Genomic DNA, 27,501 nt, shown 5'->3' with positions numbered 1-27,501 from the left:
CTGGGTTTCTTATTTCAGCAGAGATTGATTGGCCTCTGCTGGGGAAAGTGGATGGAGGTTTAATAATGTTTTGTAAAGAGAAGAGCTCATGCCAAGGCCAGACCCAGTTGCTCCTAGCCATCTCCAAATAGTAGGGGAAATCCCTTCAACGTCCTGTGGCCCCCAAGAGGAGGCCCTATTATTGGGCAAAGAAAGCCAGATCCCTGATATCGCTTAGTACATTCTGGGCTTAAATGTAGGAAGAGGGAGCGATGATAAATGGATCAAGAAAGAGATTTGAAAATAATGGTGGAAGAGTGATATATACCGATAGAGCAATAGAAACAGAAACAGCTTAAGCATTGAGCACCTGCTGTGTACCTGGAGCTTTATGGTTTTATACATGTTATCTCAGGTAATTCTCCAGTAACCACATAGTCTTTGATGGAAGTAGAAAGAGGTTACTAGACCAGAGACTCAGCAACTTGCTCAAGCACAGACAGGTAAGAAGCAGAGCTGAGCCTGGAAGCCTACTCCTCCTAGCAGTGAGACCAGCACTCTCCTGGGTTTAGGATGACTGCCGTCAACTAAACCCCAATCAGGTGGCTAGTGTTTGGCAGCAGGAAGAGAATGAAAGTTTGAGCAGTGACAAACATTTTGTCTAGCAGCACTTTTACATTTCTTTTTAAGCAGCTTTCCAGCTAATGGCCGATCACACAGACTATGAGTGCGCCTTGGTAATAGGACTGCGTCCCCCACGGAGCCACGGAATCGCTGGGAACCTAACCGCGCAATTCTCAGCAGGAGCAGCGGCGGAAGATGCCGAGGGTGGACCCAGAGGAGGGGCGGGGCCATCGCGGCTGCCGAGGGATTTAAGTCGCGAGTGGACTGGGAGGAGCAATTGTGACCTGCCCCGGTCCCTCCCCTCCCTGGGCACTGTGATGCAGCAGGGCAGCTGCTGGCCCAGCATGTCTGTCCCAGGCCCCCTCCCGCCCAGTGTGTCACAACAGCGGAGGCGGCTGTATCTAGAGCAGTTGGGGTGGGCAGGCCCAGCTGGGAGGCGAGCCGGCGAGGAGAGCAGCAGCCATGGTGAGCCTTTTCAGGTCCCGGGGCTGGGGGCCAGGGATCTGGGGCGTGGGGCTGGCAACAAGCCGAGAGCCATATCTGCGCGGGGGCTAACAGATCCATCGCTTTGGATCTGCAGAGCTTGAAGTCTCTTGGGGTGTCAGTTCAGGGTCGAAGAGGTCCCTGCCCTTGGGCGGAGGACACCCGTGCCAGTACCCTTTATAATATACATAAAGTAGAGACCTGAGGCGAATCGCCCCCCAAAGGGACCTAGGGGAGATTTGCGCACGCAGGTGAGGAGAGGGAGGATATGGGAAGCAGGCGCCGAAGAGGTGAGATTCTGAGGAATCCCCAGATGGGCAGCTCAAGGACTAGAGTGGGTTAAGTAGGAGACAGTCCAGGGATTCCAGATGGCTGAGGTGGGCTCCCGCAGCTGGGGGAGTGGGTGCAGTTAGGTCCCCAAATCCAATCAAATGAGACAGAGCCCCAGAATGTGACAGAGGACTTAGGGCATCACGGTCTCCTCGCTTGAGGTCATTTTCCTTTCTTGTCTCTGAATATTCGCTTGGGCTTGCGGGGCAGGGGGTGGCATTTAAAACTTGAATGCTCTCAGCCTCCCAGACACCTGGCACCCACGCCAACTCCCCAGTTTTTCCAGCGGTCGAAACCGGAAGGACTTTGGTGTACAGAAGTCTCCCTCAGAAGGCAAGGGGACCCCCGGACTTCTCTTTTTTGTTTACTGTCATGGTTAAGGGCTCAGCGGTGGCTCCTCCGCCCCCCACCCCGCCCCTGAAATCTATCTCCTCTTGCAAACGCAGATCCTACTTGGCTGGAGGGGGCTTCTCCAGGCTCTCTAGAATCCTTCCTGTGACCCTCCCCGTTCTCCCCCAGGAGTAGATAAAACCATTCCCAATCTATTTCCCTGAACACCTGAAAACCCAGAATCTCCTTGCTCAGAGCCCTGGTATTTTGGTAGAGAAGGGGTGCATTGGGAGAGTTGGGTGGAGGAGGGGGACAGAATAAGCAAACCAAGGTCAAGTTCTCTGGGCACTTTTGCTCTAGGTGTCAGCGATCACGCAGGGCAGGCTAGAAAACCCTCCTCACCCAGCCTCTGCTCTTTTTGGAAAGTGCCCAGGCCTCTCGCTCTGGCTCCAGCTCTATTTTCTAGCTAGAGGTCTGTGCAGCAGCCTTTCTCTCTGGAGCATGCTCCCAGACCCATCTGGGAGCTTTAAGAACTTGGGGGATATTGGTGATAGTGGCCAAAGGAATCGACTCCTGTCTGAGGCTCCCCATGTGAAGCCATAGAAGAAGCCCAGAGAAGAATTTTGACTCCTGGCTCTGCAGCTAGCTTCAAGAAGTTCGATTAACCTCATTAGATGGGTTTTCTCATCTACAAAATGAAGAGGGGTTAAGGTTACAATTTCCACAGCTCCACTTAGCTTTACTATTTTAAACTTCTTATTGTGGAGAATTTCAAACATATGCAAAAGGGGAGAAAATGGTATAAGAACCCCAGTGTATGCCTCATCCAATTTTGACAATTATTTACTTATGACTAATCTTGCTTCATTTATTCCCCTTTCCCTTACTTCCTACTATTCTGAAGGAAATCCTAGGCATACTCAAAATTTGATACTTAATATTTATACTATCTAGTATGTAGTGCTTTATAATTTTCAAAGTGCTTTATTTTGCATGTTTTAACTTTGACCTGAATGCTATAGCGACTCTCAGAATAGAGCCTTAAAGGAGACTTACAAGGGAGCCAAGGATTGTAATTATTGACTATGTATTCAAAAGGAAAGTTTCTGAAAATATCTAGTAAATAAAAATTTTAAACAGTAAAACCTTATTTTAAATGTGGCTGAAAACCTATGGTTGAATATTTTGAGAAGAGTTTTTTAATTTATTTTGAAACAGAATTTTGTATAGCAGATTGTGTTTGAAATATTTAATTACATGGGCAGCATTGTCTTTTTTTTTTTTAAAGATTTATTTATTTATTTATTTGACAGAGATCACAAGTAGGCAGAGAGGCAGGCAGAGAGAGAGAGGAGGACGCAGACTCCCTGCTGAGCAGAGAGCCCTATGTGGGGCTCGATCCCAGGACTCTGGGATCATGACCTGAGCCAAAGGCAGAGGCTTTAACCCACTGAGCCACCCAGGCGCCCCTGGCAGCATTGTCTTAATGGGAAAACTTTTTTTTTTGGAAAACATTTTTTATTGGCCATTTCCTACTCATAGAACCTCTTTTTAAAAATCTCTTTACTCATTCATGAAAGGCTAGAATGATCCATCTAATAAATGAAGACCCAAAGAATTCTACCCTTGCAGAAAGGACTTTGCTTCCTTTAACAGATTGTCTCAGGCAGCCATCCTCCAGGATTCCCTTCTCTTGTGAGGATGGAGGGAGAAGGCTACTTCTGTCTTAAGAAGAATTAGATTAAGCATTTCTGTAGGTTCTGAGTAAGAAATGTATAACTAATCCTATAACTGAGCATCCCAGTCTTCTCCCAGTGGCCTTCTAGTAAGTAGTTCTGGGAACTGAGACTAGGACACCTTTGGGGAAAGTGGTATGGAGACTCCTGGCCAGGTGCCCCAAGCCAAGCCTGTGTCAATAATACAAGGGTACAGAGAAAGTGTCTGGGTTTATGGGGAGGTGAGAATATCTGTAGCACAATCTCCTTAACTGCATTTCTTCTGAACAAGGGAGCACCGATTCAGATGGGGATAGGCATGAAGTAGCAACAAAGAGCTTGTTTCCTCAAGAAAAAAAGTAGAGGGGAGAGTGTTTGGGGGATGAGATGGACACTGCTTCTGTGTCTGCAGTCCTCTGCAAACTGCCCCCACGTAGGCAGGCATGGCTGAGCTCTGCAAGGTCCATACTTATTTTCTGACCTCAGACACTTCTAGAGTCACCGCTGCCTCTGCCCTTCCCATTACGAAGCACAGATTCCCCCAGAAGTTGTGGGGGTCCATGGCTCTGAGTAACAGAGGAGCCCTGATGAACAGAACTTCCCTCTGCAGCGGCTAGGGCAAAGGTGCTGGCTAAATGAGGAGGAGTTTTCATAGGAAGCTTCAGGCTTAAGTCAGGCCCATGCAGAGCTAGAGGGGTATTGCTGTTACTGAGTGTCCTTTTGGAGTGTCCTAAGGGGCTCCTGAGTGACCTTGAGAGGAAGATGAAAAGTTAAAAATAACTTCTGAGGGGGAAATAGCTGGTGAATTCAGGACTGGTGATAGGGGGTGGGTGGACCCAACTGGCTTCTTCCTTGGGGGAGAAAGAGGACCAACTGCTTCTTTTCCCTTTGGCTGCCAAGGGACCAGTAATGCTATCTGTGGCCTTTGTGGTTGACATTTCCACTATCTGTGTCTTCCTGTTAGAATTTCTCCCAGATAATGAGAGAATGGGAAAAAGAAATGGGTGCTATGTACCAGATTAAAAGTCCTTAGCTGTCTCTCACACTTGTCCCCAATGTCAGCTAAAGCCTAAGGGCCTTCGGACACCAATAGGTCTCTTAGGCTGGGAGTCTATTTACTTCACATTCCTGCCATTCCTAAAGGTGGTCTTAATGTCATCTCTATTGCTGCCCTAAATGCAGTGCCTATAATCCAAGACCCCTCTCTTGAAGCTCTTTCACTCACTGATGTTAATTTAGGTCAAGTTTTTTTTTTTTTTTTTTTTTTTTTTTCTTTTTCTGGCTTGCTATATATTTTTTGTTCTGAGTGATTCTAAATATGCTGTAATTGAAGGGCTTTGAGCAGAGATAATTCAAGCAATCTTTAATGAGTCACAATTCTTCTTACTTTAGTTATTCCTCCATAACACGGTGGATCTACTTTTTATTAGTAGACCACATCTTTGACCTAGATCCTAAAATATAGGTGATTTATTAGCCCCGCCTGACCACTAGACATAATTTGGTGTAATGATATGCTTCTGAAAGCAGCTGTGTGGCATTTGACCACATTGGTGTTCAAGAGATGTGGACTGGTTTCAGGTTTTCATGTGTCATATACTGCTGGTCTGTGTCAGTTCCTTTCCTAGATAACATGCCAGTTTTATTGTTTTATGATATTTCAAAATGATTTTTGAAGCTACAAATCTTCTTCCACACCTTAATTAGCTGATCTTAGTCATCTGAGAACAAAATAAAAGGGAATGACCAATATTAAAATAGAAATAATATAAGATTGATGTATGAAAAGGTTTCTTATAGTGGAATTATAATAAGGCTGTAAAGTTTTAGAAATTCTTTTTTGATATTCTGCAAAATATAGGTTCCCCTCTCAATGGAAGATGAAGGTAGGTGGCACAGATGTCTTATCTGTTCTGCTTTTCATGAGCCTACACATCAGGCAAACTGCATGATTTGTGGGGCTTGCCCTAAGTTTTCTTGCCTTTTGTTAACATTGCTCCTAAGCTCAACTAAAATGATCATTTTGGCATGTTTTTAAAATTCGTCAAGGTCGCTGCAAATATTCCTGTTCCAGGAAGCCAAGCCAGAGTTGTTTTTTTCTCCTTTGAACTCCCATTGTCTCTTCAGCACTGCCTACTCTTTTGTTAAATAGATTATAAGACCCCTCAGTGCAGAGTTTTCATTCTAATCATCCCTATATTTGTTAAGCACCCACTACATTCAAGCACTGTGCTTGTTACCTGGGATGTACTGAGTAAGCAGGGGTTCCTTGCCCTCACAGATCTTTTTCTCTCTGCTAGGAAGTCAGAAAATTGAACAAGCACCTATAATAGGGTATGATAAATACAACAATAGAGAAGAAGTGGATCTTGGGAACACATAGTAGGGACCCTGAGCTGGTTTGTGGTTTCCCAGACTTCCTGTATGAAGTGAATTTAATGAGTAGGAGGAGTAGGAGTTAGCCTAGTACCTTTCCATACTTTCTTACACATAATAACACAATAAACATTTGTTGTAGGAATAAACAGTGGGTAACTTTTGTAGTTACACCAGCACTAGGTCTGTGTAAGGTTATGTCCTACTTTTCTTGAGGAAAGAAAACTTCTGTATTAGGTCTGTCCATCTCCTTCATCTTCACCCTCTGGATTGCTGGGCAGAGAGGTCCAACAGCAAATAGGGAACCCCTTTCACCTCACAGCATCCCCGGAGCACAGAAGTGGTCTGAGCTCTATAAGCCCAGATTCGAAATGGAACTGAGAGAGAGAAATACTGTGAGAGAAAATATGAGCTCTGATTGGCTAGATAGGGAGATCTGAAATCGGAGTTTGGAGAAAATTTAGGATTTAAATATCCTCTGCTGGGTCAGCTTCTTCTATACTTTGGCCCCCTCCCTGTCCTTGTACACATCAGCCCTGAAAAAAGATTCTTGGTTCTATCAGAGAAGGATGCCACCATAAGCCATTCTGTTTCTTTCTGCACTGAGCTTTTTTCTGTTTGGAGTTTTGCTATACAAGGTTGGTCTTGCTATATACACTATCAGGCTTGCATGGATGTAGATGTGGGCACCCCCCAGGGTCCTGAAAGTTCAGAGTGCAAGTGAGGCTGGAGGTTGTGTGGTGTAAAGGAAAGAACTCAGGGTGGGGTCAGAAGACCTGGGTTCCAGTCTGGGCTCCTGCTGCAGAGCTGTGAAATCTTGAGTTTGTCACTTTAACTTTCTCAGCCTCAGATTTTTCATCTGTAAAATGGGGAGGGAATTATATTTGGTGACCCACGAGGCCAGTATAGTTCTAGTGTCCTAAACATTTACAGTTGACATAGTATCCCTGGTTATGCCAGATAGATGACCTCTCTTCGGCATGAGGGGTGACCTCACAAGGCCATCAGCACTGGGTCTGCTCTGTGTTTATCTATGTAGAACTTCCAGGGAGGGAGATGGGGATGGTGATCAGGCAGTGGCTGGAGAAAACTAGCTCCGTGCACTAACAAATTAGTTCTTTTTTTTTTTTTTTTTAAAAAAAAAAAGGTTTTATTTATTTATTTGACAGAGAGAGATCACAAGCGGGCAGAGAGGCAGGCAGAGAGAGAGGAGGAAGCAGGCTCCCCGCTGAGCAGAGAGCCCGATGTGGGGCTTGATTCCAGGACCCCGGGATCATGACCTGAGCTGAAGGCAGAGGCTTTAACCCACTGAGCCACCCAGGCGCCCCTGACAAATTAGTTCTTAATATTGTTAGTTGAATAATGACTAAGTGAAATGGGATAGGAAGAGCCTGGGCCCTGCAGGATAAGATAATTATGGTGAATGGAATCTTTACTCCCATTCTTCCTGTAGTTCCTTTCTTTAATTTTTTTCTTTTGAGTGTGAAAAAATTTTAATGCCACCCATACATATATGATCTAGATTTAATAATAATAATTATCATTTTTCTGCCATTTTAATTTTATCTGCTGTGTTTGTTGAAGTATTTTAAAGTAAAATACAGACATAATGGCATTTTGCCCCAGATGCTTTAGAAGTGACCCTCAAAAACTAATGACGTACTCTGTTGGCTAACTGAACATAATAAAAAAAAAAGTACTCTAAAAAATAAGGACACTGTTATACCTAAATATACTTCATTATCATGCTTAACAAAATTAATCAATTTCTCTATTTGTTTCCCAAATAATTTTGATTTGTTCAAATCAGAATTCAGACAAAGTGCACATACTGCATGTGGACTTGTGTTTCTTGAGTATCTTTTGATATGGAACAATCTCTCCTATCATCTTTATTTTCCATGAACTAAAAAGATTGTATCAGTTGACCTGTAGAATGTTTCACCTTCTGGATTTATTTTATTGTTTTCTCATGATGTCACTTATCACTCAGAACCTGGTGTTTTCTACCATTTGAAAACTAAATTTAAAGTGTTTAATAGTGCAGCGGCTCTTTCTGCCCATGGGTCCTTTTCCTGTGCTTTAATAAACCACAGTTTTGCACCCCCCCAAAAAAAAATGTTTGGTAGATTAAGGCTGAGTTTTGTTTGTTTGTTTTAGAGAGTGAATGCAAGAGCAAGACTGAGTGGGGTGGGGAGGGGCAGAAGGGGAGAGAGAGAGAGAATCTTAGGCAGGCTACAAGCCCAGTGCAGAGCACAACGTGGGACTCGATCTCACAACCCTGAGATCATGACTTCAGCCAAAATCAAGAGTTGCTTAACCAACTGAGCCACTCAGCCATCCCGAGGCTATGTATAAGAATTCCTCGGGGAAGATGTTGTCATGTTGCATCACATCAGGATGTTCTTAATATCTGGTGCTCTCACTATCAGTACTGTTAAGATTGATCCCCATGTTTGGCTAACAAATGTTGTTGTTACTTTTCCCCCTTGTAACCTGTAAATAACAGTGATGATTTAATGCTATGTGAATATCCATTCTTTTCCCATCAACCTTTCACTTAATGGTGTTGGCATCCTTGTCCAAATCAATTACGTGATTAGGGATTGTAATATGGCAACATTTCTTAATATATCATTCCTTGTGCATTTATTAGCTGATATTCTTCAGTAAAAAAAGGGCTTTCCCTCATAAACTGTGCTATTTGGGGACAAATGAGTTATTTGTTTTCTTGATAACACTAAGGAGTTGTGGATTTTTATATATATCCTGTTCCAATCAAATACCATTATTCTTCTTTTTGGTGCTCATACTGTCTTATCTTTGATAGTGGAAGTTTCTTCAAGTTGGTTTCTGAGATCTTTCGATGTCATCCCAATCTGTGTTAGCTTCTGTGCTTTCAGGCACCATAAAATGTTCCAGGCTCATCTTGTATGTTCCTTGCCCCAGACCTAGAACTCATCATTTCTCCCAGGAGTCTTGGTTCCTGTTAGTGGGGAATGGTATTGAGGGATCTTCCTTTTCTCTTGATTGGTGTAGCCACTTTTGGGTTTTGGAAGCATCTATGAACATATCAGTTAGTTCTGAGATTCTTTTATACTTCCAGTTGCTCTAAATTAGTTTAACAAGGAAAATAGCTCTTCCTAAGGAGTGTGTATGTGTGTGTATGTGTGTGTGTGAGAGAGAGAGGGAGAGCAAGAGAGCAAGAGCATGTTTGTGAAGACTGGCATATTAGTGTTTGTGAGATTAAAGGGGATAACAAAAAGGCTTGTGTCATTGATATCATCATATTGGTAGTTTTCTGGTCCCAAAGAGGCCTTACTCTTCCTCCCATGACCTCTGATCTTTCTGAAATATCCCTGCATTCTTACTGAAAAAGAGTGTTCCAGAAGGAAGGGCTGACCGGAGAGCAAATAGCACCACAGACAGACCTGGAGGATAGTTGGGGTATGGTGGTGGTTGGTGGGGGAGGGCAAAGCTCAGAAGACTGAGGGTCAGGGCAACAGAGGATTCAGTCACCTGGAACGTGATCCATAGGATCAGATATATTTTTAGGTCTCTCCAAATTCCCATCAGCTTTAGACACCTCTTTAGGAAGCCAGGGCTGCCTGGATATGAAAGATGTGGACTGATTAACAACACACTGGTTGTGGGGTGGTTTCTGGGTGTAGGACACTTTCTTAATGTCTGAATTAAGACCCAAGGTGAAGGCAGAAAATAGACCTTACAGTAAAGGTGAGTAGAATGGGGACCTGGAATCTCTAACTTTCCACCTGTGTTTCTTCTGGGTGGAGAATAAAGCCACAAGGTATTATCATAATGAAAATAATAATGGTAAAGGCAACAACAACATAATCATGGCTAACTTATTTTCATTAAATTTTTAAAAAAATTTTATTTATTTGACACAGAAAGGGTGAGAGAGACACAGAGACAGAGAGCAAGCACAGAAAGGGGAATGGCAGGCAGGGGAGAAGCAGGCTCTCCGCTGAGCAAGGGGCTCAATTCCAGGACCCTGGGACTTGATCCGACTGAGTCCCAGGGACTTGAACTGACTGAGCCACCCAGGTGCCCCTAACTTACTATTTTCAGATGAGGCAAAGTTAGTTAACTCAGCCAAGGTCACACAGCATAGCAAGTAAATTGAGAAGGCGAGATTTAAACCCTGGGGTGTGGACAACTTTGTGAGTGGAACCTTTCTCTGGCCACCAGACTCATGGAAATGTAGCTGGGTTTTATTCCCAGATAGGGCTATGTTTCATACTGGCTGCTGTGAACACCCGTGCTCTATGCTCCATGAGGCAAAGGCAGGTGTAAGATAGGTACTCAGCTATAAAATTGAATTAGGGAGTAATGGGTCCTGGCACCTCTGGCTCTTTGAGGTGTTATTCGGGGCAGCTGCCCTGTTCCCTTGCCCAGAGAACCTCCAAGTTCCCTCCGGCTCCATGTGTTTCAATGCCCAGCCAAATTTTCTGGAGGCTTTGCTCCTGGCTTGGGTTACCTAGCTGGAAAATGGCAGGTCAGATCATGGATAAGAATAGAAACCCACGGATGAAGCACATGCTTCCCATCTGGACTCTAGCAGGCCTCACAGGCACAGAGCCACTTTGTGTTGGCCACTGCTTCCTCATTGATGGGATATATGGAGGTGATGCGATCATGATTTCTGGTGAAACCCCAGCTTCTATTAATACACAGACATTCATATTCTCTCTTTCTCTCTCTCTCTGCCACCCACACACCCACACACCCACCCATTCTCATCCTCAAATATTAGTATTATGATCAATCAGGTAATTGTGGCTTTATCCCAGAGTAACAAAGAGGTAAGGACCCTCTAAAGGTTAGCTTTAATATGTGGCCTGACATAGACAAGGGAGCAAATTACGGTAGCTACAAAGAAATTTTCCAGCTTCAGTGAGGAACCTAATTTAGGTTCCCAACAAATTATGTGCTCTCAACTCTCCTTTGCTGATGTAAGTCTTTTCTTCTTCCTACATTTGTAGCCAGAACACTAAAGACACTCATGATACCTAGTTACAAAGTATTTTCCTTCCATGAGAGTTTATCTGCTCTATGATATTCTGAGACTCTGAGTGAGTGTGTGTGTGTGTATGTGTGTGTGTGCATGAGAAAGAGAGGGAGAGGGAGGGAGACGAATGGAGGGAGAGAGAGAGAGAGAGAGAGAGGGTGTTGTCTAGGAAGGTCAGGGCTTAGGCATGAATATGAATGCTGCCACTGTGTATGCTAGGGAATTTATGGACAGTTTCTGCTATTATCACTGGTTCATCCTTTGACCTCCTTCATCAGCACAGGAATTTCATGGTTTGGAATTAGCCCCTTGTTTTATCAGTATAGCTGCCCTCTTTTTCGTTTTCTTGGCACAAAGGATTAACCTGGGAAACAAACTTTGGAGCAAAGCCATAAAACCGATTCTTCCTCAGAGCCAAGTGTCAGTCCAGACTGAGGGGGTTAGGGTTAGACACCTGACACCTCATATCCCACCTGGTTTTATATGGCATGGTTGGAGGGATGGATATCCTGCGAGTTGAATGCTAGGGAGAGACAAGTCCTCAGATGTGCGGGATATAGCACAAGGGCATAACCAAGGCCTAGGACTCTCTGACCTTGATTCTGCACTCTCCTCACAGCGGGAGTGCATATCAGTCCACGTGGGTCAAGCAGGAGTTCAGATTGGCAATGCCTGCTGGGAGCTCTTCTGTCTGGAACATGGCATCCAGGCAGATGGCACCTTTGGTGTCCAGGCCAGCAAGGTCAACGACGATGACTCATTCACCACCTTTTTCAGTGAAACTGGCAATGGGAAACATGTGCCTCGGGCTGTCATGGTAGATCTGGAGCCTACTGTAGTAGGTGAGTATGGGCTAGGATCCTTTCTACAGAAAACAACATGAAGCTGCAGAGCCTTTGGTCCTTGATAGCTAAGGAAGCAGAATCTCTAACTGGAAGGTGGGGTGGCTCAGCTAGAACCTCCCCACCCCACCCCACACTTACTTCTGTCAATTTCTTGAAATCTCCACAGTCTGGTGGAGTCTCACAATAGAGACCACAGATCTCTGCTTCCCCATTACAGCTGTAACCTATGCAGAACAAAATACCCTGTACTTAAACCCCTTAAACCTGTTGAGAAAGATCCAAATTGAGAGAGTCTTAACTATGTGCTAAGAGCAGAAAAATAAAATAGTAGAAAAATAAAAATAATTTTAGGAATTATGAGAGGTCTCCAAATAGTCAATTTTCCAAAGTATAGGTTTCTAATTCTATAACAATTGCAGTCTTTTCTCATGGTTCTGGTATAACCTTGAAGTATCTTACTCAAAATGAAATAATAGCAGACACATTCTCTTAAAGCCAGAGGTTGCTGCAGTTCTAGAAGGAACCTCCTCTGGATCCTAGAAAACAGACTTGTGTTGGAACAGGGTTCTTGGTGCTTCACCATTCCCTTGAGTCCTCCTCTCCACCACCCCGGCATCCTTTCCCTTGGGTATGATTCCTGGATCAATTCTCAGCTTAACATCAGGATTTCCTCAGCTTCAACGCTGGTTCACCAAGCAAGGGAGCAAGGGATGGGTAAATCTAACAGAGATATCTGGGCTAATGTCTGTAATGACGAAACACTAATTTCTAGGGGCAACAGACTATAGGTACACAACCCTGGGATACTCTGTACAAATATAAAATGTGCAGATTACCCTCCCAGGCACTATGCAAATGAGTGATTTCCCTGGGTGGGGGCGTAGAGGAACTCTGAAGAAAAGAGGACATGTAGTTGGGGCTTGATACGTCTTGGTCTGCCATATATCTACTTTGTGTGGACCCTTCTAGGACCTGGAGCATAGCTCTGCTTCAAAGTCATTCTAAAATATCTCTAGTGCCTTACATATGTTAGCTTAGGGGTGGGACAATTCCTGGGAGAGCAGATCACCCGGAACCTTTCTCTGTATCCCTAGAACATTTTAGTGCGAATGAAATTGGGTTAAAGTTTTGGGTCACCTTGCAGCATGAAAGAAAAAACAAAAAGGAAGACTTAAGGGGCCAAGGTAGAAAGAAGAAGGGGCAATCAGCTTTGGTGTTTGGTGAAATTTGTGAACCTAATGCTTTTAGAAGTTCCTGCCAGCAGAGCAGAAAAGCTTCTCTTTGCCTGAATCACAGGCTTCTGTTTCTATTAGTGCCTATGTTACCCTGGAATTCTCTCAACCCTTTCCAGATTTATTATGGTGTTGTCTGGTTTTACCTCAGTGGAGTTTTACAGGTAGAGGAAATGGATACCCAGAAAAGCATTATATGATATTTAATGAGGGATGTATCTCCTCTATAAACAATGTGATAAGACCTGATGGCTTCTGTCTCTTGGTAGATGAAGTTCGGGCAGGAACCTACCGTCAGCTCTTCCATCCAGAGCAGTTGATCACAGGGAAGGAGGATGCAGCTAACAACTATGCCCGGGGCCACTACACAGTGGGCAAGGAGAGCATCGACCTGGTGCTGGACCGCATACGGAAGCTGGTAAGTATGAACAAGGGTATGGAATTGATGAGTCAGGCTAAAAGAGACAGGATAAGTGGAAGCATTTGTCCCCTGGCTACAGAATAGAGCTCCTAAGATTTGGGAATTTTTGCTTATATTCTGTGAGAAGCATTCACAGGGATGATGCCCCTTCCTCCACCTGGACATCATGAACTACCCTACAAGCCAATGCCTTACTAAATCTTATCGGTACTATATGGTAATATCTGGAGGAAATTCCAGGTATAAAGAAGGCTAGCTCTTTGCTTGTTGGAAGCATAGGTTAACACAGAATTTAACTTGGAAGAGGAGAGGAAGAGATTGTTGATACTTTTGAGCACTTACAAATGCCATTACAAATATCAATTAGATACATTCCTTCACTTAATTCCTTTAGTAATGATACACAGAAAGTCATTTACCTGTACTTTACAATGAAGAAATTGAGGGCCAGTGTGGCTCAATAATTTAGCTGGATCACACAACTAGAAAGTGGCAGAGTTGGGATTTAAATCAGGTGGTTTTGGCTAGAAAGCACTGAGTTGTATGGTGGGCCACTTTATCGCCTTGAGCTTTCATTTCCTTATCTTTACAATGGAAATGGTTGGACTTAATCAGGGGTTCTTGGGAGCTAAAGGTGCCAAATTTTTGTATATGTTCACTTTTTCTGTTTAGTGGAGGGCTCACAGGGGTTATCTGTCTCAAAGCTTTCTGTGGGCCCCAAAAGTTTAGAACAAGTATCATAGATCATACCCAATGGGAAAATTTGTGACTGTCTGAATTCTCTTAGTTCTCATAAAAGCTAACATTGACTACTTACTACATATCAAGTCTTTGCTCAGCATATCATGCTGTCTCATTTGATAATCACAATAACCTTGTGAGATGAGGTGTTTTTTTTTTTTTTTTTTTTTTTTTTAATTGCCCTACTTTAGTCAGGAAGAAACAGTGATCTGGAGAGGTTCAATAACTTGCTCAAGTTTTTACAACTGGGAAATGACAAAATTGGTACTAAAACTCAGGTTCTTTGACTCCATTTATATCTCTGAAATTTGTACACTGAGCCACCTTTCAAGGTGGGGCTGAGATGTATAGTCAGCAGCTCCCACAAAACCAATGACAAGGGCAGGGAAAATGGGCAAAGAGTTGGGGTTCTCAAAGGGCAAAGCTATTAACCACTGTGGTTCTGAAATTCTTATTCCTGGTTCAACCAAGCCACTGGGCTGGAGCCTTCCATATACCTAGTGGCATGTACCTGTGCAGTTTGCCACCCTATATATTTTAGCTAGTCCTCTCAAGATCAACCCAACTCCTTTTATCTTACTTCTCCAAGACTGTTTTGATTTTACTGACATAAAAATGTTAAGGAATAGAGTGGGGGCAGCAGATAAGATTGCCTGCCTTTGTTCACATGAGGGTATTCTCATAAACTTGTCTTCATGGTTTCTTCTCATGTTCTTTCTACTCTCCCCAGACAGATGCCTGCTCTGGCTTGCAGGGCTTTCTGATCTTCCACAGTTTTGGAGGGGGCACTGGCTCTGGTTTCACTTCTCTGCTGATGGAACGACTCTCCCTAGATTATGGCAAGAAGTCCAAGCTAGAGTTTGCTATCTACCCAGCCCCTCAGGTCTCTACTGCAGTGGTGGAGCCCTACAACTCCATTCTGACCACCCACACCACACTGGAACATTCAGATTGTGCTTTTATGGTGGACAATGAAGCCATCTACGACATCTGCCGCAGGAACTTAGACATTGAACGCCCCACCTATACCAACCTCAATCGCCTCATCAGCCAGATTGTGTCCTCCATCACTGCCTCTCTCCGCTTTGATGGGGCCCTTAATGTGGACCTCACTGAGTTCCAGACCAACCTGGTGCCCTACCCCCGCATCCACTTCCCACTGGTCACTTATGCACCCATTATATCTGCTGAGAAAGCCTATCATGAACAACTCTCTGTGGCTGAGATAACCAGCTCCTGCTTTGAGCCCAACAGCCAGATGGTGAAGTGTGACCCAAGACATGGGAAGTACATGGCCTGCTGCATGCTCTACCGGGGGGACGTGGTACCTAAGGATGTGAATGTCGCTATTGCCGCCATCAAGACCAAGAGGACTATTCAGTTTGTAGATTGGTGTCCCACAGGCTTTAAGGTGAGAGCTGATGACTTAGGGAGAAGATAGACAATTAGAGAAGCAGGAGGAGATTACCAGGGAGAAGGGAGAAAGAGGTGTAAATTCCAGGGTCTTTGATATACAATTCCATGGGAGCTTCAAGCTTTATGGGATGATATGGGGAGAGGGCTTAAGACAAATATAACCATAATTTCATTAGTTCATTCATTTTAGGTAAGAAGAAATTAGAGAATATTATTGAAAGATGGGGGAGGAGGACAGTTGTGATACTTGGAGGGGCAATACTGCAGTAGGGAAAAGCCTCCTGCTGCTCATACCCTAACATCTGCAAGCATCTCAAAGGTCAGGAAGAAAAGGACTTTTCTCTAATAAGGAGGAGTGAACAGGCTAGAAAGAACCCATGCAGGCAAGTGGGATGAACAGGATGAATGAGTGGAGGTACCTGTAATCTGACAATAGATCAGAGAAAGGAGTTAACCAAGTTATTCAAGTTACCAGAGAGATAAAATTCCCTCCTTTAACAAAATATGTATTCCTCTCCCAATTTTTGAAAAATTAAATATTCATCCTGTAAGTCTTAATTAACTTAGAGTGAGGATAAGAAATTCTATGGTGACTACAGGATAGTGAAGCACTTATTTTGTGAAGCCCTGACATTTTCCACTAACCAGGAATAAGCAGAAGCTGGGGAAACCTATTGTAGATCAGGTGTCTGCAATCTGGAAAATGCCAAACTCTGAGGGTTAGTGGGTAGATACAACATCCTGGGAAAACCCATGGATCTCAGAACTAGTGAATGTTAAGTGTCAGAAGTCACTCCTTTGAGTTGCACTGATAAGGCATGCAGCTGGTTCTGTGCTTATGAACTGCTTGATCACTTTGCCCTGTGGTCCCATTATCTTTAATCAGATTCTACTATCGAAATAGCTACCATCATTTACATTAGTTAATAACCCCCAGCCATGCCTTTAATAGTTCAGAGGTTCACTCAGCACCAGGGGTGGTTATACCAGTTGCTAGATATACAGAGATGAGCATGCCTGTTTTTCCCTGATGGGACTTACAAAAACAAGGTATCATGTACCAGTCTCTTGACTGACCTATTTGTATATTAGGCTTTGACCGAGCTCATCTCCTTTTGTAGCATTTTTCCTCACTGCTGTACTTCTAGCTATACACACAATCTTTCCCCCCAAGACTACACCAGTTTTTAATCAGTTTTGGTCATTCTTGTGAAAACTGAGGAGATCTTCCAAAATATGGAGTTTTTCAAATTTTTAAAATGGAAACAAACAACAAAACAAGCTAGTAGGAAAATAAATATGAAAAAAGAAAAAATGAGATGTGAGGGTGGTGGGGAATTTACTAAAAGGAGATGCCTCTCATTTTCTCCTTTTATTTTAAGCTGAAGTTTGGGGATTGTATCCAGAAAGATAGGTAGGGCTAGCATCTTAAGATGATTTTCAGAAAAGCTCATGTTTGTTAAACTTCATCCTCTCATATCCTCCCCAAGGGTGTTTATCCCTATTTGACTCAGTTGAAGGGATAATTACTCTTTGAGAGAAGACAGTTAGCTCCAGGTACAAAGTTTTTTGCTGGTCAGGTTCAGATCTAGCAAAATATGTGATACAGCAAAGTTTATATTCATTGTCCTTTTCTTTCTTATTTTTGGTCCTTTGTCCCTGTCTCAGCATCACCTCTACCAACAAGATGCTACTTTTGTCTAAAAGGAGTGATGGATGATGTGAATTCATTTAATGGGCTACCCACCTTGGCTATATAGCCTGCTGCAACTCCCACTTACATCTCAAGAGGACATGCATTTTATTTTATTTATTTTTTAAAAAAGATTTTACTTATTTTTTGACAGAAAGAGAGATCACAAGTAGGCAGAGAGGCAGGCAGAGAGAGAGGGGGAAGCAGGCTTCCTGTGAAGCAGAGAGCCTGATGCGGGACTCGATCCCAGGACCCTGAGACCATGATCTGAGCCGAAGGCAGAGGATTATACCCACTGAGCCACCCAGGCACCCTGAGGACATGTATTTTAAAGCTATGAAATTAAGAGGCTGACAGTTAAGGCATGATGACCCGGGTAGGAGAGCTATTTTTTGGATAGTATTTTGGTTCTCAGTGTCCCTTAAATATTATCATGGTTTGTTCCTTTCAACTTCTTCCAGTTTCCTATAGTTTTGTTTCTGGGATTAGCTTTGATTTGGGATATGTGTATAGGGAGGAGGGAGATTTCTCAGATAGTGCCTCTAACATCAGATTGGGCTAGGCTTAGTTTATAGGACCCTGCCATGCTATCAGATCTTGGGAATTTGGCTTGTCCAGGCAAAAGTTTTAATTAACTTTCTTTGATGGAAGTCCTTGCTTTTCTTCTAACCAGCCTCACTCCCCTCAGATGTGGGGCTGGATTAACATTAACACCATCTCCAGGAACTTTGGGATTTTAAAATTTATTGCTCTGGATTATCTCCATGATTTTTTAAAAATTTAAATTCAATTAGCCCAGGTATCATTAGTTTTTGATATAATGTTCAATGATTCATTAGTTGAACATAACACCCAGTAATCATCATATCACGTGCCCTCTTTAATTCCCATCACTCAGTTACCCCATCCCCCACCTACCTCCCTGATCTTTTAAACAGACCTTTGCCTTTGGCAGAGAATTTTCCCTAAATTTGTTGACAATATAACTAAGAGAAACTTTACATGACCATGTGGAAAAGAGTAAATGTCAAGTCTAAAAATTAATTTTAGACTAAAGGGGATCTATTTCCTTTTAAAGATAAACATGTATCGTACACCCCTTAATAATAATCTCACTCACTACTCTCATTTGTCTACTTGGATCTCCCCTCACTAACATTTCTACCTATTATCAGCCCTGTACTCCTTCTTTTCTTTTCTTTTTTAAAAAATATTTTATTTATTTATTTGCTGGGGGGAGGTGCAGAGAGAGAGTGCGAGCACACAGCAGGGGAGTGGAAGGCAGAGGGAGAAGCAGACTCCCTGTTGAGCAAGGATCCTGATGTGGAACTTGATCCTAGGGCCCTGAGCCGAAAGAAGATGCTTAACTCCCTGAGGGACCCAGTTATCCCTGTTCTCCTCCTTTTCTTTTGCAGTTTTTATTTTGTCTCCAAGTTTTAATTTAAATTCCATATAGTCTTTTACAGTCTTTAGATTTTATAGCCCTTCTCTTGAATTTGCTTTCGCCCAGTTCTACTCACTTTTAACCTTCTCTTCAACACTCTTTCTACCTGTCCATTTCTCCAAACCTTTGGTTCCTCCTTTTCACATCCAGGCCTGCTCCCATTCCCAACCCATGGCTGTGTCTTGCTACCACACCGTGTTACCAAGATAACCCCATCTTGAATTATCTTTTGGCTTTTCTGCATTTTATTTGGTTGCTCCTCTTTTTTCTCTGTTCCTCAGGTGGGCATCAACTATCAGCCACCCACTGTGGTGCCAGGAGGGGACCTGGCCAAAGTCCAGCGGGCTGTTTGCATGCTGAGCAACACAACTGCAATTGCGGAGGCCTGGGCCCGCCTGGACCACAAGTTTGACCTCATGTACGCCAAGCGGGCCTTTGTGCACTGGTATGTTGGAGAGGGAATGGAAGAAGGAGAATTTTCTGAGGCCAGGGAGGACCTGGCTGCTCTGGAGAAGGATTATGAAGAAGTGGGGACTGATTCATTTGAAGAAGAAAATGAAGGGGAGGAGTTTTAAATAGAACACTTTCCCCTTGGCTGTGTCTCTTTATTTATGCTTCTCCACTCAAAGCACATTTAACTATTCCAAGAATAATAGACTACACTCCTAAGCCCAGCCTAATTTCTGTTTTCCATTGGAAGAGGCATCTGACACCAGTGCCTGGGCGAAAATCGAGGCTAAGCTGTTCAGACCCTCCCTTGGGCAAAAGTAGCTTTGTGCCACTAAAAAAAAAGAGAGTCACTGTCTCTAGGTTAGGGTGAAGCAGGTTATATGTTGTGAAGAGGCCTAATCAGGATTTTAAATGCTTAATTAGTCTGGGCCCACCCCAAAATGCAGCCTACTGTCTGTGGAGGGATCTGAGCATTGGAAGATTTCAGGAAGAGAGTGGCACTTTTAGAGAGTAAGAAGACAGACACATTTCTTGCCCTTGTAAAAACACAAATAAATGAATGAATTCAGGTAGTGTTAACTGATGTAAAGTTAAAAAAAAACAAACAAACCGTGATGAGGGAAAAAGTGTCTGGGAGTGCTCCTTTAACCTGGGTGGTCAGAAAAGGCCCCTTGGAGACCTGTGCAACAGAAGAGAGCATCATTTGAAATTCTGGAGTTAGAGAATGCTGGACATAGAGCAAAACACAGATGTGGGCTTATTGTGAGATGGAGATGAGATCCGAGAACCAAGCTGGGGCCAGAGCGTACTTAGTCTTATAGACCACGGTAAGGTGTTCAGATTTTTCTCTAAGTGAAAAAAAAATTTGGAAGGTTTAAAGCGGGATATAATATACTTTATATATGTACATATCTTATCTCTAATCCTCCCAACAATCTCAAATGGATATTCTGCTCATTTTATAGATGAAGAAACTGGGGTTTACAGAGTTGATATATTGCACATAGTAAGAAGAGCTCAGAGAGCAGAGACTACTAATTCTATTCTCTTTTGTCTACCCTACACTGTTTCTATGCCTTGGTATCTGTGTCCAGGTTTCAATTGCTGCTTCATAGAATGATGGATGGAGGAGAAATAAAAGTCTATAACACTTGCAAAAGAGAGGATGAATTAATGCATCTTTTCTCTGAAGTTGGCAGCTCTGGTAGGATTTTAGGAAAATCAAAAAACTGTTCTGATGAAGCTACTATTGATAAAATACCCAGGGTTGGAACCATAGTAGGTCCCTGTGTTTTAAATGTAAATTTTGTTAATTATTGATTTTCCCTAATTTTTATTGTATATTCCTTGGAAGCCCTGAGAAAAATAGAATAAAATGGTCCAAGAAAAGGGAGTTTAGGTAAGAAATAATGCTAATCACTGTTAGAAGATTGTTTTCAGAAAGCACACTTTCTTGCTCTTCTAAGAAGGAGATAATGGTGAAAAAAAAAAAAAAAAAAGGTCCAGATCTCCTGTCCATTCTGACCTCCCTTACCTGAGATCATTCCTGCACCAAGTACCATAGGTACTTGCATAGACAAATTTATTAGAAAATTGTATTACAGAATTAGAGTCAGGAACTCAAGAAGGGGCATATTCCCTCTTGATTTGAAGTTGAGAGACCTACCTATGGATTTCTGATAAGCCTCGAATGACTTCCTTGGTGTATAACTATGACTTAACTAGGGAGAAGATAACACAACTTCAAGGCCAGGTTTAGGGCTGTGATAAATCACTTATGGTATGTTCCTTTCCTTTAGACTAATGTAAATTAGTTTAAATTAACAGGAATGGCAGAGTCATGTTTAAGAGGTATGAATAAAGGGGGATAGGGCTGCAAGAAAGTTTGAGGGATGATATATAAAAGCTTTGGATGTATTTCCCCCAGTTTCTCTTCCATTTTTCTTCATTTGGTTAAGTCCTTGCCCAGTCATGGGGTTGGGTACCTCCAGCCCTGCTCAGCTCTGGTCATGAAGTAGGATATTGAATTTTAGAGCTGGAGTTAGATGTCCCTACAAAGAGGGTACATAGGAGAGTGGGTGATTCTGTACCATTCCCTGAGATAGGAACCATGATTATTCTTTCTCTAGTAGGGGATTAGAAAGAGGCTTCTTAAGACTGTAAAGCAAGTTTGGCAGATGCTAGATAAGAGAATTGTGTTTGTTTACCGCACTGGGTCTGGATTATCCAGGCTCTTCAATCCTAACACCAGTTCTTAGGTATTCCTAAGTCATTCTCACTTATCCCCTACAAAAGTCATTTTTACCTTTTAAATACTTTATCCCAGGAATTAGGAGTCCAAAGTTAATATAATATTTAGTGAAATTTCTTTAGTTTTATACCATAATTTCTCAATTATAGTTCTTTCTAGTTTGGCAGTGTGGATATTCATATGCATTCCTCATTCCTGGGTCCTGAATTGTTAAAATGGACAGACCTCCAATCTTTTGACAGCAATCAGCTTAAGTTCCAAAATGAGCCTACTAAGGAAAAGATAATATGTTTATTTTCTCGAAACTGCTAATTCTATCAGCAATTAGATCTGCATTTAACTTTTCCCTAAAACAAAATTGCCGCTGGCCCCACTATTCTGAGTTGTTAAGGGCCACTGAGTGAATCTCAGTGGATTCACCTTTCCTATTATAATGCAAATCTATTAAGGGATTGAAAATTTATGTTGTGAGTCTAAACTGTCTATATTAAAAAACTAGTTTTTTGTTTGTTTTTTAGGTCTTGTGACAAACTTATAATGCTGGGCATTTTAGGGATTATGAAAGTGAGAGAGTAAGTGGGCCAGTAAGAATGAATATCAATACTGATACTAATTAAATTTTGTAGTGCTTAGATTATCCTTCCTTCTCTTATGTAACATAATCGCCAAGAGTAAAGGTGAGACTTGACTTACATCTTTTCATGAATGTGCAGAATGGAACTCCTTATGTGACTTTTTTGGATTTAGAATTTTGGATTTAGAAACTAAAGTCTAAAATGTAAGTCTTTTTGTTTGGCTCTTGATCAATGAGACAGAACATAGACTTTTTTAAAAAAAGATTTATTTATTTATTTTACAGAAAGTGAGCATAAGCAGAAGGAGCAGAGGGAGAAGGAGAGAGAATCTCCAGCAGACTCCATGATGAGCATGGAGCCTGATGTGGGGCTCGATCTCACAATCCTGAGATCAAAACCTGAGCCAAAACCAAGAGTCAGATGCTTAACTGACTGCCCCACCCAGGCACCCCCAGAAGATAGACTGTCTAAGCAGGTTCCATTATTTTGCAGTGGGAGGGAAGGAATAAAAACATAAAATGGTCTTCCTTATAAATGTCAGTGCAAAAATCATTAGCAAATTATTATCAAACAGAATTTATGCACTGAAAAATACAGCACAACCAAGTGGGATTTATTCCAGGAATTCAACCATAGTTCCATATTAGGAATTCCATCAGTCTTAAAGCCTGTATCTTAATGGGAAAACATTAGAGGCATTTTACTAAGTTCAAGGACAAGGCAGGGATGCTGGATGCTTAGGACCTCCACTACTATTTAAATTGTACTAGAAGTATTAGCTAATGTATTCAGATAAGGGAAAATAGAAGAATAATAGTTGTAAATGAAGAAATGAAACTATTTCTATTTGTTGATGATATGGTGGTACATTTGGACAACCCTATTCTATAGGACCAACTTAGACAATATATTAATAGTCTTGATTTCACAAATATGATAATTGGTTAGTAGAAAAAGAAACCTCCATTGACAACAGAAATAAAAAGAGAAATACTTAGAAATAACAATTTAACTAGTAATGTTTAGCAGCCTTTATGAGAAAATTTCAGACTCAAAGACATAAAAATAGGCTTGAGCAAATTTAAAGACATTCCTTATTATTGGTTGGTAACTATCAACAAAATACACATATTATTCTCCCTAAGTTCATTTACAAATTTAATGTAATCCAATAAAAATGCCCATTTTTTTGCTTATTTTTCTTAAAAAAACTTTATTGTGAGATAGAGATTTACAGGAAGTTGCAAAAATGGTACAGAGAGGTTTACTCAGTTTCCTCCAACAATTATATTTTACATAATATCAAATTCAGGAAATTGACATTGACACCATTTGTGAGCATATCTCTGTGCCATTTTATCACGTGCAGATTTGTGTAATTACCGCTCCAGTCAGGATAAGGAACTGTTCTATCACCACAAAGATTTCTCTCCTGCTACCCCCTTTATTCCTACTCATTCTACCGCCCCAACCCTTAAACACTGGCAATCACTAAATTTGTTTTCCATCTCCATAGTTTTATTACCTTGAAAATGTTATACAGATGGAGTTATATAGTATATAAGTTTACCTCTATTTCTAGTTCTTTAAGAGTTTTAAATAATAAATAGGAGTTGAATTTTGTTAAATTTTGTTAGAAGCCTTTTCTGTATCAGTTGATTTTGATCACGTGATTTTCTTCTTTAACCTGCTAACATGGTAGATTACATTGATTTTTGAATATTGAGCTATCTTTGTATCCTTGGAATAAAACCCTATCTGGTCGAGGTGTATATTTCTTTTTATATATTGCTGAATTCTATTTGCTAACATTTTGTGAAGAATTTTCACATCAGTATCCATACAGGATATTGGTCTGCAGTTTTCTTTTCCTTTTTGCACTGTCTTTGTCTTATTTTTGTATCAAGGTGCTATTACAGGGAAACCAACGGGGACTGGAGATTTTTTTGGAGTTGTAAAAATTAAATGTTCAATTTCTTAAAACTTATTGAGTTATTCAAAGTATCTCATATTGGTTAGGTGTGGTAGTTTATGCTTTTCAAAGAATCATTCAGTTCAAACAGGTTGTCAAATTTATGTGTGTACAGCTGTTTGTAATAGTCTCTTATTATGCTTTTATACCTGCAGGGTCTGTAGTAGCATATTCTTTTAAATTCCTGATGTCGGCAATTTGTATCTTCTCTCTTTTTTAAAAAAATCTTATTTTATTTAAATTCAATTAAATAACATATAGTGTATTATTAGTTTCAGAGGTAGAATTCAATGATTCTTCTTTCGTTGTCAGTCTTGCTAGAGGTTTGTTAATTTTATTCATCTTTCAAAGAATAATTTTTCTATTTCTCTGATTTTTCAACATTGTGTATTTTTCAATTTCTTTGGAATATCCTGTATTTCTTCCTTCTTTTTGCTTAGGGTTTATATTGCTCTTTCTTCCTAGTTTCTTACAGTGAGAACTTATATTACTAATTAGAGACTTTTCTTCTCTAACAGAAACATTTAGTCCCATGAATTTCTTTCTTTCCTTTTTTAAGATTTTATTCATTTATTTGACAGAGAGTGGGAGAGAGAGCAAGAGAAAGCACAAGCCGGGGGAGCACCAGAAAGAGGGAGAAGCAGGCTCCTCACTGAGCAGGGAGCCCAATGTGGGGCCAGATCCCAGGATCCTGGGATCATGATCTGATCAGAAAGCTGATCCTTAACCAACTGAGCCACCCAGGTGCCCCTATAATTTCTTTTTTAGTACTGTTTTACTTATGACCCACAATTAAAATTTTTTATTTAAATTAAACTTATTTACTTATTTTTGAATGCATTAAGAATTTATTTATCTATTATTATGTTGTTAGCCCCCATATGTGCTTATCACAATACCTGCCCTCCTTAATACCTACCACTTGGTTACACCATCCCTCCATCCTCTCCCTTCTGTAACTTTCAGCTTGGTTTCCAGAGTCCAGAATCTCTTATGGTTTTTCTCCCTCTCTGATTTCTTTGCAATCAGTTTCTTCTCCCTTCCCCTGTGGTCCTCTGCACCATTCCTTATGTTCCACATATGAATAAATCCATATGATAATTGTCTTTCTCTACTTGATTTGTTTCACTTAACATAATCCCCTCCAGTTCCATCCATGTTGATGCAAATGGTAGGTATTCATCCTGATGGCTGAATAATATTCCTTTGTATGTATGAAACACATCTTTATCCATTCATCTGTTGAAGGAGATCATGAATCCTTCCACAGTTTGGGTACTGCGGATACTGCTGTATGAACATTAGGGTGCATGTGCCCCTTCTTTTCACTATGTCTGTATCTTTGGGGTAAATACTAGTAGTGCAATTGCTGAGTCATAGGGCAGCTCTATGTTTTACATCTAGAGGAAACTCCATACTGTTTTCCACAGTGGCTGTAACAGCTTGCATTCCCACCAACAGTGTAAAAGGGTTCCCCTTTCTCTACATTCTTGCCAACCCTTGTTTCCTGTCTTGTTAATTTTTGCCATTCTAATTGTTATAAGGTGGTATCTCATTGTGGTTTTGATTTGTATTTCCCTGATGGCTAATGGCATTGAACCCTTTTCATGTATCTGTTAGCCATTTGTATGTCTCCTTTGTCTGTTAATGTCTTCTGCCCATTTCTTGATTGGATTATTTGTTTTTTGGGTGTAGAGTTTGAGGAGTTCTTTATAGATCTTGGATACCAGTCTTTATCTGTAATGCAAATATCTTCTCCCATTCCGTGGGTTGCTTCTTTGTTTTATTAACTGTTTCCTTTGCTGTGCAGAGCTTTTTATCTTAAAGTACCAATAGTTCATTTCTGCTTTTGTTTCCCTTGCCTTTAAAGACATATCTTGAAAGAAGTTGCTGTGGCTGATGTTAAAGAGGTTACTGTTCATGCTCTTCTCTAGCATTTTGATGGATTCCTGTTTTACATTAAGGTCTTTCATTCATTTTGTGTTTATCTTTGTGTATGGTGTAATTATATGTTGAATCCAGTTTCATTCTTCTGCATATGGCTAACCAAGGCTCCCAACACCATTTATTGAAGGGACTGTCTTTTTTTCATTGGATATTCTTTCCTGCTTTATCAAAGTTTAGTTGACCATAGACATGAGGGTCTATTTCTGGGTTCTCTATTCTGTTCCATTGATCTATGTGTCTGTTTTTGTGCCAGAACCGCACTATCTTGATGATTACAGCTTTGAAGTCAGGCATCATCATGTCCCCAGTTTTTGGCTTTCTTTTTCCCTGGTGATTCAGGGTCTTTTCTGGTTCCATACAATTAGAGAATTGTTTGTTCCAGCTCTGTGAAAAATGTTGATGGTATTTTGGTAGGGATTGCATTGAAAGTGTAGATTGCTCTGGGCAGCATAGACATTTTCACAGTGATTATTTTTCCAGTCCATGAGCATGGAATGTTTTTCCATGTCTTTGTTTCTTCCTCATTTTCTTTCCTAAGTGTTCTGTAGTTTCTAGAGTATAGATCTTTTACCTCTTTGATTAGGTTTATTCCTAGGTATCCTGTGGTTTTTGGTGCTATTATAAATGGAAATGATTCCTTAATTTCTCTTTCTTCAGTCATACTGTTAGTGTATAGAAATGCAACTGATTTCAGTGCATTAGTTTTGTATTCTGCCACACTGCTGATTTGCTGCATGAACTCTAGTAATTCAGGAGTGGAGTCTTTGGGTTTTTCACATAAAGTATCATATCATCTATGGAGAGAGAGAGTTTGATTTCTTCTTTGCCAATTTGAGTGCCTTTTATTTCTTTTTGTTGTCTGATTGCTGAGGCTAGGAATTCTAGTACTATGTTGAACAACTGTGGTGAGAATAAGCATTCCTGTCATGTTCCTGACCTTAAGGGAAAAGGTCCCATGTTTTCTCCATTGAGAATGATATGTGCAGTGGGCTTTACATAGATGACTTTATGATGTTGAGGTGTGTTCCCTCTATCCCTGTATTTTAAAGAGTTTTAAGCAGGAAAGGATGTTGTATTTGTGAAATGCTTTTTCCTGCATTGAAAAAAGCATTGAGGATGCTTTTTCAGTTGAGAGAATCAAACGGTTCTTGTCTTTTTTTTTTGTTAATGTGATTTATTATGTTGATTGATTTGCAAATGCTGAATCATCCTTGCATCCCAGTAATAAATCCCACCAGGTCGTGGTGAATAATCCTTTGATCCTATTGGTGAGGATCATGTTAAATATTTTGGCATCCATGTTGATCAGGGATACTGGTCTGTAATTCTCCTTTTTGATGAGGTCTTCGGTTTTGGGATCAGGGTCATGTTGGCCTCATAGATTGAGCACTAGAAATTACCATATTAACAGCAGAGAGAAAACAGACTAAATAATTTAACAGAGCCTCAATGACCTGTGGTACTGTACAAAAGATTTAACATTTGTCCAGACGTCATCAAGTTCCAAAAGAGAACAGAAAATGTGAGGCCAAAATATATTTAAAGATCAGATGATTGAAACTGCCCACATATGGCAAAGACATAAACCTACAGATTCAGGGAGGAAGAAAGATGGCAGAGTAATAGGGAACCCTAAATTCATCTG

At 41.3% G+C, this 27,501-nt stretch overlaps 1 protein-coding gene across 2 annotated transcripts; it reads left to right on the top strand.

Moving 5' to 3' along the window:
* The first annotated feature begins 907 nt into the window (after window positions 1–907).
* Window positions 908–27,116, top strand: TUBA8 (tubulin alpha 8). 2 transcript variants are annotated; one of them, XM_059184297.1, is made up of 5 exons: window positions 908–1,068; window positions 11,647–11,711; window positions 13,216–13,364; window positions 14,839–15,519; window positions 18,943–27,116. In XM_059184297.1, the coding sequence occupies exons 2-5, from the start codon at window positions 11,684–11,686 to the stop codon at window positions 19,234–19,236; spliced, it is 1,152 nt and encodes a 383-aa protein (XP_059040280.1). In that variant the 5' UTR covers window positions 908–1,068; window positions 11,647–11,683; the 3' UTR covers window positions 19,237–27,116. The 2 variants fall into 2 exon arrangements, with proteins under 2 accessions (XP_059040280.1, XP_059040279.1); XM_059184296.1 differs by having other exon boundaries at window positions 918–1,068; window positions 11,489–11,711.
* Window positions 27,117–27,501: the final 385 nt, after the last annotated feature.

This window comes from Mustela lutreola, chromosome 8, assembly GCF_030435805.1.
Source record: "Mustela lutreola isolate mMusLut2 chromosome 8, mMusLut2.pri, whole genome shotgun sequence".
Classification (NCBI taxonomy): Eukaryota; Metazoa; Chordata; class Mammalia; order Carnivora; family Mustelidae; genus Mustela; species Mustela lutreola.
This window is presented reverse-complemented; position numbering and strand designations above follow the sequence as displayed.

What these genes read in the sequence shown, in the direction of transcription:
- TUBA8 (XM_059184296.1), top strand. An exon ending in TGGACCGCATACGGAAGCTG is followed by an intron (nt 13,365 to 14,838) that starts GTAAGTATGAAC and finishes TACTCTCCCCAG; the next exon opens with ACAGATGCCTGCTCTGGCTT. An exon ending in GGTGTCCCACAGGCTTTAAG is followed by an intron (nt 15,520 to 18,942) that starts GTGAGAGCTGAT and finishes TCTGTTCCTCAG; the next exon opens with GTGGGCATCAACTATCAGCC.